The sequence below is a fragment of the Mastacembelus armatus genome, chromosome 17 (assembly GCF_900324485.2).
Source record: "Mastacembelus armatus chromosome 17, fMasArm1.2, whole genome shotgun sequence".
In the NCBI taxonomy this organism is placed as follows: Eukaryota; Metazoa; Chordata; class Actinopteri; order Synbranchiformes; family Mastacembelidae; genus Mastacembelus; species Mastacembelus armatus.
Window position 1 is genome coordinate 11,881,613 of NC_046649.1, and position 15,128 is coordinate 11,896,740.

Consider the following 15,128-nt stretch of genomic DNA (forward strand, 5'->3'; position numbering starts at 1 on the left):
CTGGATGGTTGACGTCAGTGCTGCGTCTGTGCATGCTCTGGAGAGCAGGACATCCTGTGGAATCATTCTTGGCGAGGCCCGGAGAATGTAAAGCAGCAACCTCTCCCTTCTCGCTGCCATAGAAAATGTCAGGGAGGAGCGAGGACAGAGGAGGCTCAGGGAGGACAGGATGGCTATCGAAATCTCAATGAGGCATCGGGTTCATCAAGTGACTTAAAAGGAGAAAAGACCAAGAAGGTTTCAGGGTGGGCGTTTCTTTTGAATTCCAGTGAAGTTCAACAAAGATTAAGATAAAGCTAGGCTTTTCACTCTGATTCACTGCACGCATAGGTGGCAGCATTTTCAAGGATATTGCTCATGTTTTGAGATAATCTATCTATGAAGCATGTTAAAATGAAAAGACTGTTGAATCATGGGGAATAGAGCAGGAAGAAATGCTGTTTTTCAACATGTTGCAGAGGTTGGTTGTTTTTAGGCACCAAAGACAAACACAACATGCCTGTATTGAGGAGAGTGTGGAGAGTGAGTGAGGGAGGAAGGTGATACAGGAGTGGAGTGACGCAGGCTGAATAAAGCAGGGGTGTTGTGGGTGCAGCTATTTTTAGCCACCATGAGGAGACACATATTAGCTGCATTTCTCTGCCCTCCCCGGTTCCCTACGTCATTTTACTCCAAGCTGGTCCTCTCTTTTGTACATCATGTGATAGGTGCAGCCCAAGATCCCGCTGCGGACAAGAGGTGTGACACGAATACTAAAAAGCTGCGGATCTGAAAGACTGCAGAATACAAATGCTCCCTGTCTCATCCCCATCAGTGAAGTTATTTTGCGTTCATAGATGTGCATGTGATGGACTGGTCAGGGTGTTTCCCTGCATGGCTGAGCAGAATTCAGCACCCATGTGTTGTTGAAAAAGAATAAAGGAGAAATTGTTCAGAATATTGTGAACACAGTGTAAATTATAAATTCAAATATGCTGTTTTGGCCATTATGAATAAAACTGATCTGACTTGATTTTGAAGCCTTTTAATTTTAAAGGCTATTTGTGCAGCAGAAAATCAGTATGAAAGACTCAGCAGCTCATCTTTAACATTTTAACAGCTTAATATCTCAAAGATTTGCAGGAATATAAAATGCAATTGAATTCCTATAATTTTAGTTTTAAATAGTGGACTAATTCCAAATGTGTCTTAGAGTTGCAGAGTATGTAATGACAAGTCAATATTATTTTATTTTTAAAATTAGTCTATAAGGCTATATGGGCTAATCCGACTACCACACATTAACACCTTTATCTTTTGGCCAGACAATAGCTGCATCAAAATAATAAAATACAAAATAGAGGAAATTCAAAAGAGTTTTTAGGTCTTCAAGCTGACTCACCCGAAACCCCTTTGTTCAGCATCCACCATGGACACTAACCAGCTACAGTTGTGACCTACAGATGAGTTAGTTAGTTAGAGTTGATGTTATAATGTGACGCCTTGGGATTTTTAAAAATACATCGTCATGTCAACACTGGTGGAGTCATTACAGATTGTGATTGAACCCTTGGGATATTGTGAATAATCACATTTGATATGTTACAAGTTACAGTATAGTGTGTCATTAAATTGAGAAATCAGGCAGAGGTTTTGACATCATGACATCCTGAACAAAATGTTACGGCTGTGAGGGGATTGCATCATTTATGAATGGTGAGTAGGGACAAAACAGGGTGGAGCCCCGCGGGAAACGAGCGTTATGATTGGACAGCAGAATCCTGTGGCTGCCTCTGATTGGCTACATGTTCCGATGGGCGGAGCTTGAATTGACAGGGTCGGAGAGTTTTACGCTCCGTGGAGTAGAGCTGCGTCCGCCACGGCCAGAAAAGGGAACTGTAGCAGTTAGATGTGGTGCTGTAGTCTGAATTTTTAACATTACTGAGGGATGAGGTCAAAGTGAAAGCAAGAAGAAAAACACCCTCGCTTCTCGTTTTAATTGATTCTAGTCAGCAGAGTCTGGTTTTAATTGGGGCCGTTCACACTCAGGAGGCTGAATGGAGCAGCAGCAGCGAGGACTGACTGGCTGCACCCGGGCCCTGTCTGCAGGCTGCGGGGCTGGGGTCTCCACCGGTCAGCCTGTTATGCGTCTGTCCATCACCTCGACCACCGGCTGCCCGGTGGAGCTCAGCGTCCCCCGGGGAGAGACCGTCCAGGAACTGAGGGCACGGATCTCCCAAAAACTCGGGCTGCAAACAGACAGGATCGTCCTCCTGCATAACAACAGGTGAGCCGTTTTGTTGCACTGCGGGAAATGTATGTATCAGCTGAGGCTCAGTCTGTGTATTTTTATTGCACCGAGTCACTTGGAGTTGACCTTTTTGTTGTATGCAGGCAGCTGACCGCAGGACGCCTCCTGGACCTCGGTGTGGCAGATGGCAGCAAACTAACGCTGCTCCCTGTAATTGAAGCTGGTTTAGTAGTAAGTGAACCGACCCACTTGCTCAGCTCACTAACATTTCTACACATATGGAATCAGACTCCACTTCACTGTTTTACACTGTTTTTACTGCCACAGTGCTCCACTGCCAGAGCTGAGAGGACCATGATGGATGTTTTGGAAAGTTTAACAGAAGTCCAGGTGAGAGTTCAGTTTAATGTTTGACTAACTCAATACAAAGAGAAACTTGAAGATCTCACACTATGCACTGGTGTGTGCTTTTTGCATAGTTTGTGTGGTAGGAGGTAACACACCGTCCGACGAGTTAACGAAAACAGCTCAGTCCTTTGTGCAATACATTTTTCAGGTAATCCAGTGGGTTTTCACATGGTTCATTTTGCTCATTGCAGTATAAGAATTCCGTAAACCCGTAACAGAACACTTGATTGTTCAGTTTATCTGGAAAATCTTTAAATGACCAAATTTGGAGAAGCCTGGTTTTATTCAGACAGAATATCTGATTCAGCTGCTGTGGAAAATAGAAACCCCACATGTTACATACACACGGAAACATGGAACATGTCATTTATAACTAAAGGCAATGCAGCAATAGACAGAAAGCTACAAACACACAGACACAGTTACAGACTTTAGGTGAAGAAAGAGTGCTGGGACCTAAAGTTTATTTTACTGTTTACAATAAATGACCTTCATTTTTTTTCTGTAGTGGTGATTTATTAATTGTATTCATTGTTACTGGTGGGGTACGCCCTTCCAGCCACCCAGATTTTGAGGAAATCGCAAGAAACAATGCATGTCCATAATCCAATGCATCCACAGGACTCTCTTCTGTACTAAATAACCAGACTGGGTGTCTACACTGAAAACAGCTGTATTGTATTTTTGACAAAGTACTTCTTTACTGTAGTTGTCCACACATGCTGTAACCACCAGTGTCACCAAATGAATTACACTAAAATGTTAAGTGTTTCTTTCCTGACTGTTCTGCAGATAAGTGACTTCCTGTCTGGGCGCTCACCTCTCACCATTAACCTGGGTCTTGGTACCCACGTGATGTATGTGCAGCTCCAGCTGTCTGCACAGGATGTGAAAAAGCTGCAGCAGGACAGAAACGTGACAGTTCAGAGCAGCGGAGAGCAACATGCCTCCACCTGCTCCTCCAGCAGCACCACAGGATCAACTACCTCACCTGCTTCACATACCTCGACTCCAGCCTCACATACTGCGGACTCTGTGGGCCCGATCTCACTTAGCGCTCAAAGACCCAGAGCTTCCCCCACCTCTGTCCCTGCTGTAAACCTCCATCACCACTCTTCTCCACATCACTCCTGTCCTCCCCACTCTATACACATGCCATCCTCTCTTCTTTCAACCCCGTCGTTGCCCTCAGGTTGTCCACATCCCAGCTGTCCACTACAAGCAGCCACGCCAGTCTGTGCACCCGCTCCCATTGTCTCCAGTCCTGGACCCCCAAGCCCAGCAGCAGCCTCAACCTTCACTGAGGTTGTTCTTAGATATTCTACTTCAAAATCAGCCCCAATCAATGTGTTACCATAATTTCACCACTATGTGTTTTAGCATCTATTAGTGACTTTCCTAAAAAGTCAGACATGACTAGTTTTACTAGTTTAGTTTTTCTATATTCTTCATGATGGAAGATGAAAACAGGAGACAAACTTTTCCTTTTTGTTTTACAGACTAATGTTCATGCCTCATCCACTGCAGAGCTGCGCAGGCAGCCAGGGGCAGTCATAGAAAGTTTTGTGAGCCACTCTCCTGGCATCTTCTCTGGGACTTTCTCTGGTAAGTCTCCCTCTGTGTGAGAAAAGAAGCTTTTGATTAAGTCCATTAACAGCAGCTCAGGTTCTTTGTTCTCATCCACATGTATCCACCTCATTTTCTCACCCGCTCACTGTGCCCTGCTCTCTTCTTATCCCATCAGGCACTCTGGCCCCTTGCAGTCAGGGTGTCAACAGCCATCCCCGACGTGGCATTGCCATCATTCTCCAGATTCTCAACGACCTCCTCAGAGCTGCCTGCTGCCACCAGGGGGCTCCACCTACCCTTCCTCAACGGCCCTGTCCTGCTTTAAACCTTCCAGTTGGCCCAGTGCTCACTGCAGAGGATCCCAGCAAAGCAAGAAGCAAACCACTGCTGACCCAGAGGGCAGGGCACTTCAGTAAAGCTCAAGGTCCGTTTGTTTTGTAAGCGGTGACAATCTATAACACGTGCACGCTGCAGGAATAAATCCATGAGGATTACTTTCCTGTTGTATGAATACTGGATGTATTTCAGGCACAAGGGCAGAAAAATAGGGGCTGGTTAAAAAATAATGGCCACATTTACTCACAACAGAAGTCCAAGTGGTTGTGCTAAATATATATTTATTCACATAGCACTGGATGAAGTATTTTATAATTTATTCTATTTTTTGCAGCAATTCCAACATGTTGTTATTTCTTCCCTCTTCTGCAGGCGAGGAGAGTCCCTGCCTCCACTCCTCCACAGAGGAAAATCAAACCTTGCACTGCAAGCTAGAGCGCCTCCAGTTTTTGATGCACCAGAGGCGTCTTCGTAGGCGTCTTCGCAGGAGCTCACACCTCTCACAAACGTCTCGCCCGTACCAACATCGACCCTAGTCTACTGAACAGAAAATATCCATTCACTGTGATCGCTGTGGCAGCTTTCTGGTAAGCAAAAGACGCCTCCCTCCCCTTGATGACCGGACAGTCACCCGGACCCACTGAAGGTTTCTGAGAGGGAGAGGCTTTAATGTTATTTTTACATTGTGAGTAGAACTGAAGAATGTAAGCCCAATAGATCAGAGGAGTCTGATTCCAGTGGCTGTTTCTGTGTTATTTCATCTCAATGCCTCTCACTGTTAACATGTAGCAAACATCACACAAAGTTCAAATGTACATTATACATCTTAGTGTTTTGTACAAAGACTTCTTACTGTATGTTTGTTTATGTATTCCAATGCCTTAAGTGTACTGGAGTCATTAATGTAAACCGTACGTTTTTCTCTGTGCAGAGGGCGTTCTGCCAAATTATTTTACTTATGCAATACTGAAATATATGTAAACACAAAGAAAGAATATGGAAAAAAATATTAGAATAAAATGAAAAGCATATTTGAAGATATTTGTGTGTGTCATTTTTTTAGATAAAGGACAAGTACCATTGCTGCCCTTATTTTCCTTGCAACTTCATTTAGTCAAGGCAGGACACTTTGTTTTCGTTAAATCCTTCACTTTGGCAAAGAGAATTGAGCAGGTAAAGCTGGTTGTGATATTTAATGAAAACCTGCACTATGTCATTGTGGAGCAGAGAGCACTAAGCTTTATTGTATTATGTGGAGTGAAAATACTGTGGTGCTCTAACTCATCCCAAGCCAGTGCTGGTGTCTGTTCCCAGAGGGAATATTTGTTCATTTAGTAGCTGCTGGTTTAAAGACATAAACTATCAGCAGAACCTGCAGCTCCCTCCAGCTTTAAGAGTTTTATAGTAAGTTTCAGCTCTTTCTTTAACTGTCTAGTCCCCAAATTTCGTGTTTACGGCATCATTTTCTGCAGCAAACAAAAGCGCTAAAACACACTGGATTCAGCTTGGGTAGCACCAGCTGTTGGTGTAGGCCTCACACCAGTTAAAGTGAGTGAATTCTGGACTTAAGTTTATGAAATGGACAAAAACTTTGTCTCTAAGTGAAGTTATCAGTGTTTTCTTATAAGTAATCAACTTAAAAAATGATGATACGGAGTGACAACATGTTAAAAGGTAGCAGTGATCCTGTTAGGTTTTACATTTCCAGACCACCTTTGCAAAGTTAGTGAAAAGCGTTTCTATATAGATACAGCTCAATGTAAAATTGGTTAATCACAATGTGTAATTGTTAAAACTGCACATCCATCATGCTACACTGTGTATAAGTATTATATAAAGTGAAATAAAATGTCAATGAATAACATTTCACCAAAATGTAATTAAAAAATAATTATATAGCCTGTGTACTTTTTACTCATTATTTATTTCCAAAATTATATATGAAATCCTGTTTAGATAGAGTTTACAGTGCAATATCAACAAAAGATTTTACTTTTATCTATAGCTTAATAGTGTAACTAAATATTAAATAGTGTTTTGGAATAGAACTCCACATTATAATAAAACTATAAATACAGCTCTGACACACCAAACTGCTGGTTGTAAATTCAGTGCGCTGTCATTATAATAATAAAAACAGTAATAATAATGCAATGAAAGTGCTATTTTAAAAAGCCTAAAATTGTTATCATGCTGACATTTCACGTTTTCTTCAAATGGCGGGCTGCTCCAACATTAACCCTGGTGTTTCCTTTGCCGTACAGTAGGTGGCGCTGTGTGTCGCCCCGTCGCTTGGTGATATGTCAGTTAAATGGCAGAAGAAGAACAGCAGTTAAAAAGCGGTGCGCGCACTCGTCCTCCCGCATTCGACGCGCAGCCTTGGTCAACGGACGTCCCGTGTCTCCCTGCGGAAAGGTAACGCTAATTATTTTGCGTTTAATTTGTCCTTAGTGTGTTTTATTCGGTTTTTTTCACAACTCTACGCACGATACACACACATTCTTTGTAGGCCGTATTTAGTATTTAATGCAAGGTTCAAGAAAGCGGTGTTCTGTGGGCCGAATCTCATTAAAGACGGTGGAAATTGTTTGGGTAGCTTTATACCGTGCTCAAATTACTCTTTTGTGAATAAGACAAGTGAGAGTGGTCGAAATGTGTGTTGTATTGACTGTTACCGGCGGTATTTGTGTAAAAATGTGATGTGCTGTATAAGTGGGTCGTCGAAACAAAAGCGAGGCGCAGCACCTCGGTGCCATTTTGTGGCGCCGAAAGAAAAACGAGCTCATCCGCTAGCACGGCGGTAGGCCTGCCACGTTTGTGGGCCTGAGGCCTAACTCGGTTGGCGTCAATTGTTCACCTCAGTTAATCGAATTATATGTGTAAATGTATCTGCTAGAGTATTAAGTGTTATTAATCATTAATAAACACAATTGTAGAAATGCGGTGGCAGGAATGGCCATTTCGTGCAACTTTAACTACTTTTACTGATCCTCGAGCAGCCAGACCCTGGCTATATTTTCGGTGTTTATGTACATTTGTTTAACGTCGGTGCTTATTTATTCATTTTAGCGAAATAACTTGACACTTAAGATGTCGGACGAGGGTAAATTGTTCATCGGAGGCCTGAGCTTCGACACCAGTGAGGAGTCTCTGGCTTCGGCCTTCGGCAAATATGGGACAATAGAGAAAGGTAAAAATCACGACGCCTTCTTCATTGTATTTGCTTTAGACAATAGATCGGACATGAAGCATGTTTTTGTTCATTTTTAAGCCTGTCTAATATTTTTTTTTCTTTTATTAGTGGATGTGATCAGAGACAAAGAGACTGGAAGATCTCGCGGTTTTGGCTTTGTGAAATACGATAATCCCGAAGATGCCAAAGATGCACTGGAAGCCATGAATGGCAAGGTAAACACTGCGCTTTAATCAGTTTACACATTAACGTTTTTGACGGTTTTGACTTTAATACGAAATATTAACAATTGCACTAACAAGGCCTTAAATAACACATTTCACTTTAATGCCTTTAAGATGGGTTTTTTTTAATTAAAATGCACCTTTTGTGTTGCAGACGCTAGATGGACGTGCTATTCGCGTGGACGAGGCAGGAAAGGGTGGACGCTCCAGAGGAGGTTTCGGTTCTGGGCCACGAGGTGGCAGATTCAGCGGCTCACGAGGAAGAGGTGGGCGTGGTTACTCACGAGGTGAGAACTCGTGTTAATACAATAGGGTTTGTTTTAACCATCATTTCCTCATTAATGTCTGTCACTATGTGCTGGCTTTGGAGGTGGCGGATACAGTGGGGACAGGGGGTATAGTGACAGGAGTTACGGTGACAGAAGCTTTGGAGGTGGAGAGAGGAGCTTTGGTGGTGGAGGATACAGGAGTGGTGGATACTCCTCTGGTGGCTACAGAGAAAACAGGTAAGTAAATTAAAGCTGCAGTTGGGGCTTAACAACACTTTCACTAAGTTGATTTAATCTAAATTTTGTTTCATTCTCAGGGGTCAGGGTGGATATGGAGACCGCTCTGGGTCCTACCGCGATGGATATGACAGCTATGGTAAGTATGAATGATATGCTTTTTGTACTATATGTTTAGATTTTTTTGTTGGGGCTGTCATTTTCAAATTTTAAAACATGTTAAACCCCCCCCCCTTTTTTTTTTCTTCAGTATTTGTTTGATTAGGCCTGCACCTGTAAAGTTTCTCTAGTTGTGCGTAAACAAGGTTTTTCGTCAAACACTTAAGCAATTTCGTGGCCCCAACATACAATGTCCCCAGTTTTGTAAATGAACCCAAGTTGGTGCCTCTCTGGATATGGCTGCCCCACTGACAAAGACTGGCAAGCAATTTGAGAACTGTGAATGTTGCCTATTCAACCACTGCTCGTATCTCTTTATGGAACCCCTTGTGCAAAAAATGAGGGAGGGTTTTTGGACTGTCCTGGTGGGTTGAGGGGATATTGTGAAACTCGTGTTGGAACTTTCAGTGTCTTTACCTGTGTGCCCACTTCTTATCCTCAGCTACACACGAGTAAACATCTCCCTGATTCAAGATCATCACTTGGCTGGCTGTATTTCAAAGATGCGCTCCTCAAGAAAATGTCCACGTGTTATTGTTGACTTTAGTTTTGTAGTTCTGTTGTAGTAGCTCAGGCATCTTTAAGGAAGAAGAAAATTGTAGCCATGAGTTTTGGTCATTCGTTAAACCATGTTACAAATTGCGTTTCAAGACTCACCTTGCTTGATTGGACTTTCATTCTCAGATGATTTTAACTAAGGCATCTGTGACTGGGTAGTACCTAAAACCTAATTTGGGAGATCAGAGCTCATCACATGGCATTTCGTTGAACAGCTACCATCGCTGTAGACTGTCAAGCATGTTAAAGTGTTGCCTGATAATTTTTTTTATCCTTTAGTTTTTTTAATATATATACATATGTTGAAATATAAGATGGGGTTTAAGGGTTTTTTCCTTATTTTCCCCTCAGTCTCTGACTGACCTACCTCCTGCCAGTTTTAAACTGAGTAAGGGAAAGATCCATTTACTCTCAAACCTTTGGGGATTTTGTGCTAAATTCCTTTAGCTGTTGAGGGAAAAAAAAAAACTTTAGCTGAGGCTCCTGTATGTTCAATTTCCCAAAAGAGTGAATTCCTTTCAGACTGGTGAACTACACATCCGAAGTGGCCTGCTGTTCATGAAGTTGCAAATTGCAGCATGCTACAGTCTGTCCAAGGTATCTTCTGTGCTCTGCTCAACATTTTAAATGTGCTGTAAAATGGACTAATCTTGTTTAAGTGATCGAAAAATGTATCTTAGTCTCCCAAAAGAGAAATCTCAATCGGGAACAGTTTTGTACTTTATGTTCTTTGTATGATCAGCATTTTTTGTCAGTTTGGCTTCATGGAGCCTATTAAACGAACTGTGGAAAATAATCTTGATTCCTTTGCCTTTCAAAACTACCAAATGGAGGAGTTTGAGAAGATCTGTAGGCTCATGTTACTGTAATGCTGTGACAAAGTCACCCGTTGCGCATGGATGTCTCTGGATGGCTATTATAATTTGGCAGTTCAGTCTAAGATGCAATTGGCCATTCTAAAGTTCGTTCGATAAGCTAATCATCTGGTTTTCAAAAGTAAAGTGCCCAGTGACTCCTGTACGTTGCATCCAACCCATCAATGAACAGATGTGTTGACGGACAGCGGTATAGCATACAGAGCCTGAAACAAGTTGTTTGACTAAACTAGTGGTAAATGGAAATGCTCAAACATCAGCTGGTTTCTGGTTATGTTAATGCTTCATTGCATTCAAGAGGTCAGCTACTTCAAAAACCTACAAGTCCTTGGAGTGAAGTGTTGCGCCTACCAACAAGTGCTCATCAGAGATGAAAGCTGCTCTCTTGCCTAGATCAAATGTGGAGAGAGTAGGCCAATGCACGTGAGGTAAAAATCTCCTTTTGCTTTGCTCACATCCTTAAAACTCTGATCTCATTGTTTCCATGAATACTTTCGTTAGTGGCTTTTTGTAGTCCTCTTGCTTCAGATGTCTCCTACAAACATGCCATGGCCTCTTCCCCAGTTCTGATTCTTAAGACAAGTCCATTGAGAAACATGTTTCTATGAAGCTCCTCTGGATTATAGTGCTCTACCCCGAGTCACCACAAAAGCATTGGTCTCTTAACTCATGGGTAGTACTGTGTTCAGCCCACTTCTGTTCACTGCATTAGTACACAATTTTGCTCCAGTAATGCCCCACAACAGTCCTAATTGATGTGCAAGGTGTTTAGGCTGTATTTATTTATTTTTTTTCTCCTGCATATAAGTGGTGAGTTTCAGACTCATGAATAGTGTTGCATGCATTTTGATGTCTTGTGCTAAATGTTCATTTCTAAGTTTAATCCATCTTCATCTTTGTCTTTAGAGTGACTCCAATGATGGAGGCCTGACTGGATCTCCTTGCAGATGAAGCATGCAGCTTTAAATTGCAGCAGTTGAGTTGGATGCAGTTGCCAGATGCAGTAAGTGATTTGCCTTCAAATTTAGTTCTTGTACTTTGGTACTGATAGAGGCTATTTACACTCTGTTCCCATTGCAGGTCCAACATTCAGCAGTGGTGGGCCAGATGTTAGCAGTGGCTGCATAAGAGGGACATGCTGAGTAAAAGTTGGAAGCTATTCTGACTATCAAACCTTGGCTTCCCTGATTTCAAATGCTATGGCTGGGAACTGTCCCAAGGGAAGCTTAAAGGGACAGTGGGGAAAAGACATGACAGAACTGTGCCCTCGGACTGTGGTGTTTTCTGAATTCACTTCTCAGGTAGTGGGTTTACATTAAAAATGTGCCATAAGAATCATTTTATCATTAATTCAGTGCACAGGACACTTGAATGTAACCCTTGCTGTTTCAAATAAAATTGTGGGCAAGTGACAATCATCTTCTGTTTTATTTATCATTTAGCAAGTGTTTTTTTTTTTTTTTTGTTTTGTTTTAATTAAGGCTGGTTTTGGAGGGGGGAGCAGATCTGAGGAATAATGTGAAAGGTGAAAACAGCTGTCCTGTATGTGTAATTATTCCTCATGAGTTTGTGTAAGCATTTTGTCTGGCCAAGCTAAGGCCTTTTTGATTTGCTGAGATTACCATTAGGTTAGACAACTAGCAAGTCCCCTAGGCTGCTGATAATGCAGTTTTGGGGTTTCTTAAGCCTCAAAGTGCATTTACTTTTTAAATGAAGTGAAGACGTGTCATTAAGTAACCTTAAATATAGCAATCTTAGGTGTACTTGGGTGTAGTGCTTGGTGAACACAATCCTATCAGCTATGTTGTAAACTGAATCATTACAGTAAAACCAAGTTGAGGTACAGAAAAAGAATTTATTGACAATTTACAAGCTGAATTGAGCCAAGAGCTCAGGTCCATGTGGTACTGGCTGTGGAAGGTTGTGGAGCTCAGGATACATCTTAGTGGTCTTGGTTTGCTTAAACATACCACAAGAAGCCAAAACGCTTGCGCAGAAGTTCTTCACGTGGTTTAAGGTTGTACAGCTCTTCTGATAGGGGTGTGACCCAGCGGTCTGTGTGAAAGACAGACTCACCGACCTGCAAAGTGTTAGATAACAGGTTTAAATCCAATATCTGAAGCATCTGGATCTGACATTAACTTCAATTATTACCTCTTCTCAGCTAAATAGAAATACAGTGGTGCTGGGATAGTAGCATTAAAAAAAAAAGACTGCATTACTACCAGACACCTGTGGTAATGTAATTTTATCCAGCCATATATCAACTTTTTAGGGAAATGATTTTGGCAGAAGACAGTCATTTACAGATTTTCATGCATTTGTATTGGTGTCTGTTTAGATAAATCCTGTTTATATTACTGATTACGTAATGGCAGACATAAAATAAATAAAACTGTAAATTAACAATTTAATGATAGTTTACAAAAATATATCTAATATAAAATCCTATACTGAAAACTAATGCTGTCTATTGATGCAAACAGTTGAGAGGTGGTCCATACTACATATTGTACAGAAATATGGATGAATAACTATGAATATTTACAATTGGTCTAAAAGCTTAACTTCCCTAAAAAGGCCTAAATTAAAGATCATGAAATCAATGTGGTCTTTTTTGACCTATCTGTGCATGATTGTTTCATTACAGCCACAAAAAGAGAAATAAAAAAATCTCTTTACCTTCCAACCTGGAACATCTTTCATGAGAATCTCTTCCTCTTCTAAGTTTTCCCGCAGCATCCGTAAGACTCTGGTAAGAAGGGTAAACCCAAAGGTTACATAAATAACCAGCATGTGGTTACCACCATCAAATGCCGAACCTAAGCATGTGTTTATTTTATTTTTTTAAATCACCTTCGGTCATGTTCTGCCTGCAGCAGGGGCAACAGAGCTATCCTCGCTTCCAGCTCCTCAATCTGTAAACGCCTGCAGTACACAAACACACATCACCACTCGTTTTAGCTCGACTGTGAAAAAAACCTGAAGCACAATTACAAGAATGTTCCTACCTCCTTTCTCTGTTCCACTTAAATAACCTCCAGTAGCCAAACACCATGAGGCCGATGCCGATGCCAAACATGCTATATCCTGTTGATTAAAGAATTCATTAGATGAACTATCTAATTATAAACATCTACTTTACCACAGTTCATTTAGTTTGAAGAGACATTTCAATGACATTATCAGGTCAACTACAGATTCTCAACATGGAAATCTGTCTGGTCATTGTCAAACCAATTGTAAATCTGCAGCAGTTGAGACCCACAGATTTTGACACAGATCCATCCATCATCTATACCCGCTTATTCCTCTTTAAGGTCACAGGGATCTGCTGGAGCCTATCCCAGATCTCTCTGGGTGAAAGGCAGGGGTCCACCCTGGACAGGTCACCAGTCCATCACAGGGCCACATAGAGACAAACAACCTCACACACTCATACTCACTCCTATGGGCAATTTAGAGTCACCAGTCAACCTGACATACATGTTTTTGGACTGTGGGAGGAAACCAGAGTACCTGGAGAAAACCCACACAAGCACAGGGAGAACATACAAACTGCACACAGGAAGGTCCCTGATGGGTTTCAAACCAGGAACCTTGCTGTGAGACAACAGTGCTAACCACTAATCCACCGTGCTGCCCTTGGGCACAGATCATTGCTACTAAGTACACAGAGAGCCTAGACACCTGTGGATGTGACTGGCTGTGATCTCCACAGTATTTAGCATAAAGATGCTGCAGGCAGCGCCATGGCTCCATTCTTCAGCTTTATAATAAAACACATTTGGCTCTACATGCAGGATTGTAAAATCTGAGCCTGGTTTAAAAGCTACTTCAGCCTGAACGCATTCATACGGCGTTTTAGTTGGATTCCTTTGTGGGAATACTTTTTCTTCTTCTCTATGTAGTATTTTTGATTTTTGTGTAGTATTTCAGGCTAAATCAACCTGAACATAACTATAGGAATAGAACCGGACTCATTTAAGGAAGTTTCAGGTTTTGTTATTTTATCAGGATCAACCTGCAGTGAAGCCAGTGCTAACATCTAGCTACCACCATTGTCGATAACAATTGGAGTAAAACTATTGTTCATCCCCTGAAACAATACAATGCTGTTAGAAAAACACATGCTCGTTCCTTCGTATGACAGACATCAATTTAAATCACCACCAATAGATTTGAACAGATTTTACTTTGAGCTAATTTAATCTGTTTTTGTGCCACCGACCCATTAGCATTAGCTGTCCAGTAGCAAATGTTAGAAACATCTGTGCATATTCCGCATTGGGCTCGTGAGCCTGTGTACGTTGAGTGTGTGCCGCATGTACCCGAAAGTCCTCGCTTCGGTAGATTTCTCTTATAATCAAACGGAGCGTAGCCTCCCGAAGGAGCCATGTCCTGCTTCACCTTGGACCCCGCCATCTTCCTCCACCCTCCTCTGAAACAGGCAGGTGACGTCACTAGACAGACTCTTCTTCTTCTGTTTTCCCGAAAAGCTGCAGCTGCGCTCTATCGCCCCCACCTGTCCCGCAGAAAACCTCGCATTCTCCATTTTATGACGCCCTTGTTTTTCCATCTTCTAACCTATTGTCGGACATGAGGTAGATGTTTATTGTGTAACGTCCAGAGCCACTAGTTTCCATTCATTCAAATCCACAGGGAGAGATCAGAAAGTCTTTTCAGCAGGCATGTTTTTTTTTTCTGTTTTCTATGTTTGTGCACTGTATACTGGAAAACCAATAACAACCCCATTAACTAACAACCAACGCCAACTTGTTCTCTTTTGTCACAGATGACCTGAACTCACCAAGTGCCTGAGGGATTTGTTGGGTTTAGATGATTTGCGATTTTGTGGTGTACAAATAAATTGAATTGAAATTGAATTACTGTATTTATTTAAATGAGTATCAGAGTAGTAGTAGTAGTAGTAAAAGTTTCTCAGAGCTGTTATTTTTAATTAGCCTATTTCACATATGTTATTAACATATGTGTTGTCACAAATTCAACTGAATTGTGATATGTTTTACGTACTAAGGTGTAGGGTAAAATGTACAATATTTTCCACTG

General features: G+C 41.7%; 3 protein-coding genes across 4 annotated transcripts; 2 read left to right on the top strand and 1 right to left on the bottom strand.

Moving 5' to 3' along the window:
* The first annotated feature begins 1,855 nt into the window (after nt 1-1,855).
* LOC113135004 (midnolin-like) lies at nt 1,856-5,580 on the top strand. The gene is made up of 7 exons (XM_026314636.1): nt 1,856-2,266; nt 2,374-2,461; nt 2,558-2,620; nt 3,431-3,943; nt 4,138-4,243; nt 4,383-4,631; nt 4,916-5,580. The coding sequence occupies exons 1-7, from the start codon at nt 2,037-2,039 to the stop codon at nt 5,077-5,079; spliced, it is 1,413 nt and encodes a 470-aa protein (XP_026170421.1). The 5' UTR covers nt 1,856-2,036; the 3' UTR covers nt 5,080-5,580.
* Nucleotides 5,581-6,875: 1,295 nt separating this feature from the next.
* Nucleotides 6,876-9,979, top strand: cirbpa (cold inducible RNA binding protein a). 2 transcript variants are annotated; one of them, XM_026313852.1, is made up of 7 exons: nt 6,876-6,958; nt 7,613-7,733; nt 7,845-7,951; nt 8,115-8,247; nt 8,331-8,466; nt 8,547-8,605; nt 9,068-9,979. In XM_026313852.1, the coding sequence occupies exons 2-7, from the start codon at nt 7,634-7,636 to the stop codon at nt 9,079-9,081; spliced, it is 549 nt and encodes a 182-aa protein (XP_026169637.1). In that variant the 5' UTR covers nt 6,876-6,958; nt 7,613-7,633; the 3' UTR covers nt 9,082-9,979. The 2 variants fall into 2 exon arrangements, with proteins under 2 accessions (XP_026169637.1, XP_026169638.1); XM_026313853.1 differs by having other exon boundaries at nt 8,115-8,226.
* A 1,914-nt stretch (nt 9,980-11,893) lies between these two features.
* ndufa13 (NADH:ubiquinone oxidoreductase subunit A13) lies at nt 11,894-14,521 on the bottom strand. The gene is made up of 5 exons (XM_026313580.1): nt 14,390-14,521; nt 13,070-13,148; nt 12,915-12,986; nt 12,741-12,810; nt 11,894-12,138 (listed from the first exon to the last, which is right to left on the bottom strand). The coding sequence occupies exons 1-5, from the start codon at nt 14,481-14,483 to the stop codon at nt 12,019-12,021; spliced, it is 435 nt and encodes a 144-aa protein (XP_026169365.1). The 5' UTR covers nt 14,484-14,521; the 3' UTR covers nt 11,894-12,018.
* Nucleotides 14,522-15,128: the final 607 nt, after the last annotated feature.

What these genes read in the sequence shown, in the direction of transcription:
- LOC113135004 (XM_026314636.1), top strand. Translation starts at nt 2,037, where the DNA reads ATGGAGCAGCAGCAGCGAGGACTGACTGGCTGCACCCGGGCCCTGTCT. An exon ending in TAATTGAAGCTGGTTTAGTA is followed by an intron (nt 2,462 to 2,557) that starts GTAAGTGAACCG and finishes TTACTGCCACAG; the next exon opens with TGCTCCACTGCCAGAGCTGA. An exon ending in GCACTTCAGTAAAGCTCAAG is followed by an intron (nt 4,632 to 4,915) that starts GTCCGTTTGTTT and finishes CCTCTTCTGCAG; the next exon opens with GCGAGGAGAGTCCCTGCCTC.
- ndufa13 (XM_026313580.1), bottom strand. Translation starts at nt 14,483, where the DNA reads ATGGCGGGGTCCAAGGTGAAGCAGGACATGGCTCCTTCGGGAGGCTAC. An exon ending in ACCGAAGCGAGGACTTTCGG is followed by an intron (nt 13,149 to 14,389) that starts GTACATGCGGCA and finishes TTTAATCAACAG; the next exon opens with GATATAGCATGTTTGGCATC. An exon ending in CAGGCAGAACATGACCGAAG is followed by an intron (nt 12,811 to 12,914) that starts GTGATTTAAAAA and finishes CCTTCTTACCAG; the next exon opens with AGTCTTACGGATGCTGCGGG.
- cirbpa (XM_026313852.1), top strand. Translation starts at nt 7,634, where the DNA reads ATGTCGGACGAGGGTAAATTGTTCATCGGAGGCCTGAGCTTCGACACC. An exon ending in ATATGGGACAATAGAGAAAG is followed by an intron (nt 7,734 to 7,844) that starts GTAAAAATCACG and finishes TTCTTTTATTAG; the next exon opens with TGGATGTGATCAGAGACAAA. An exon ending in TGGAAGCCATGAATGGCAAG is followed by an intron (nt 7,952 to 8,114) that starts GTAAACACTGCG and finishes TTTGTGTTGCAG; the next exon opens with ACGCTAGATGGACGTGCTAT.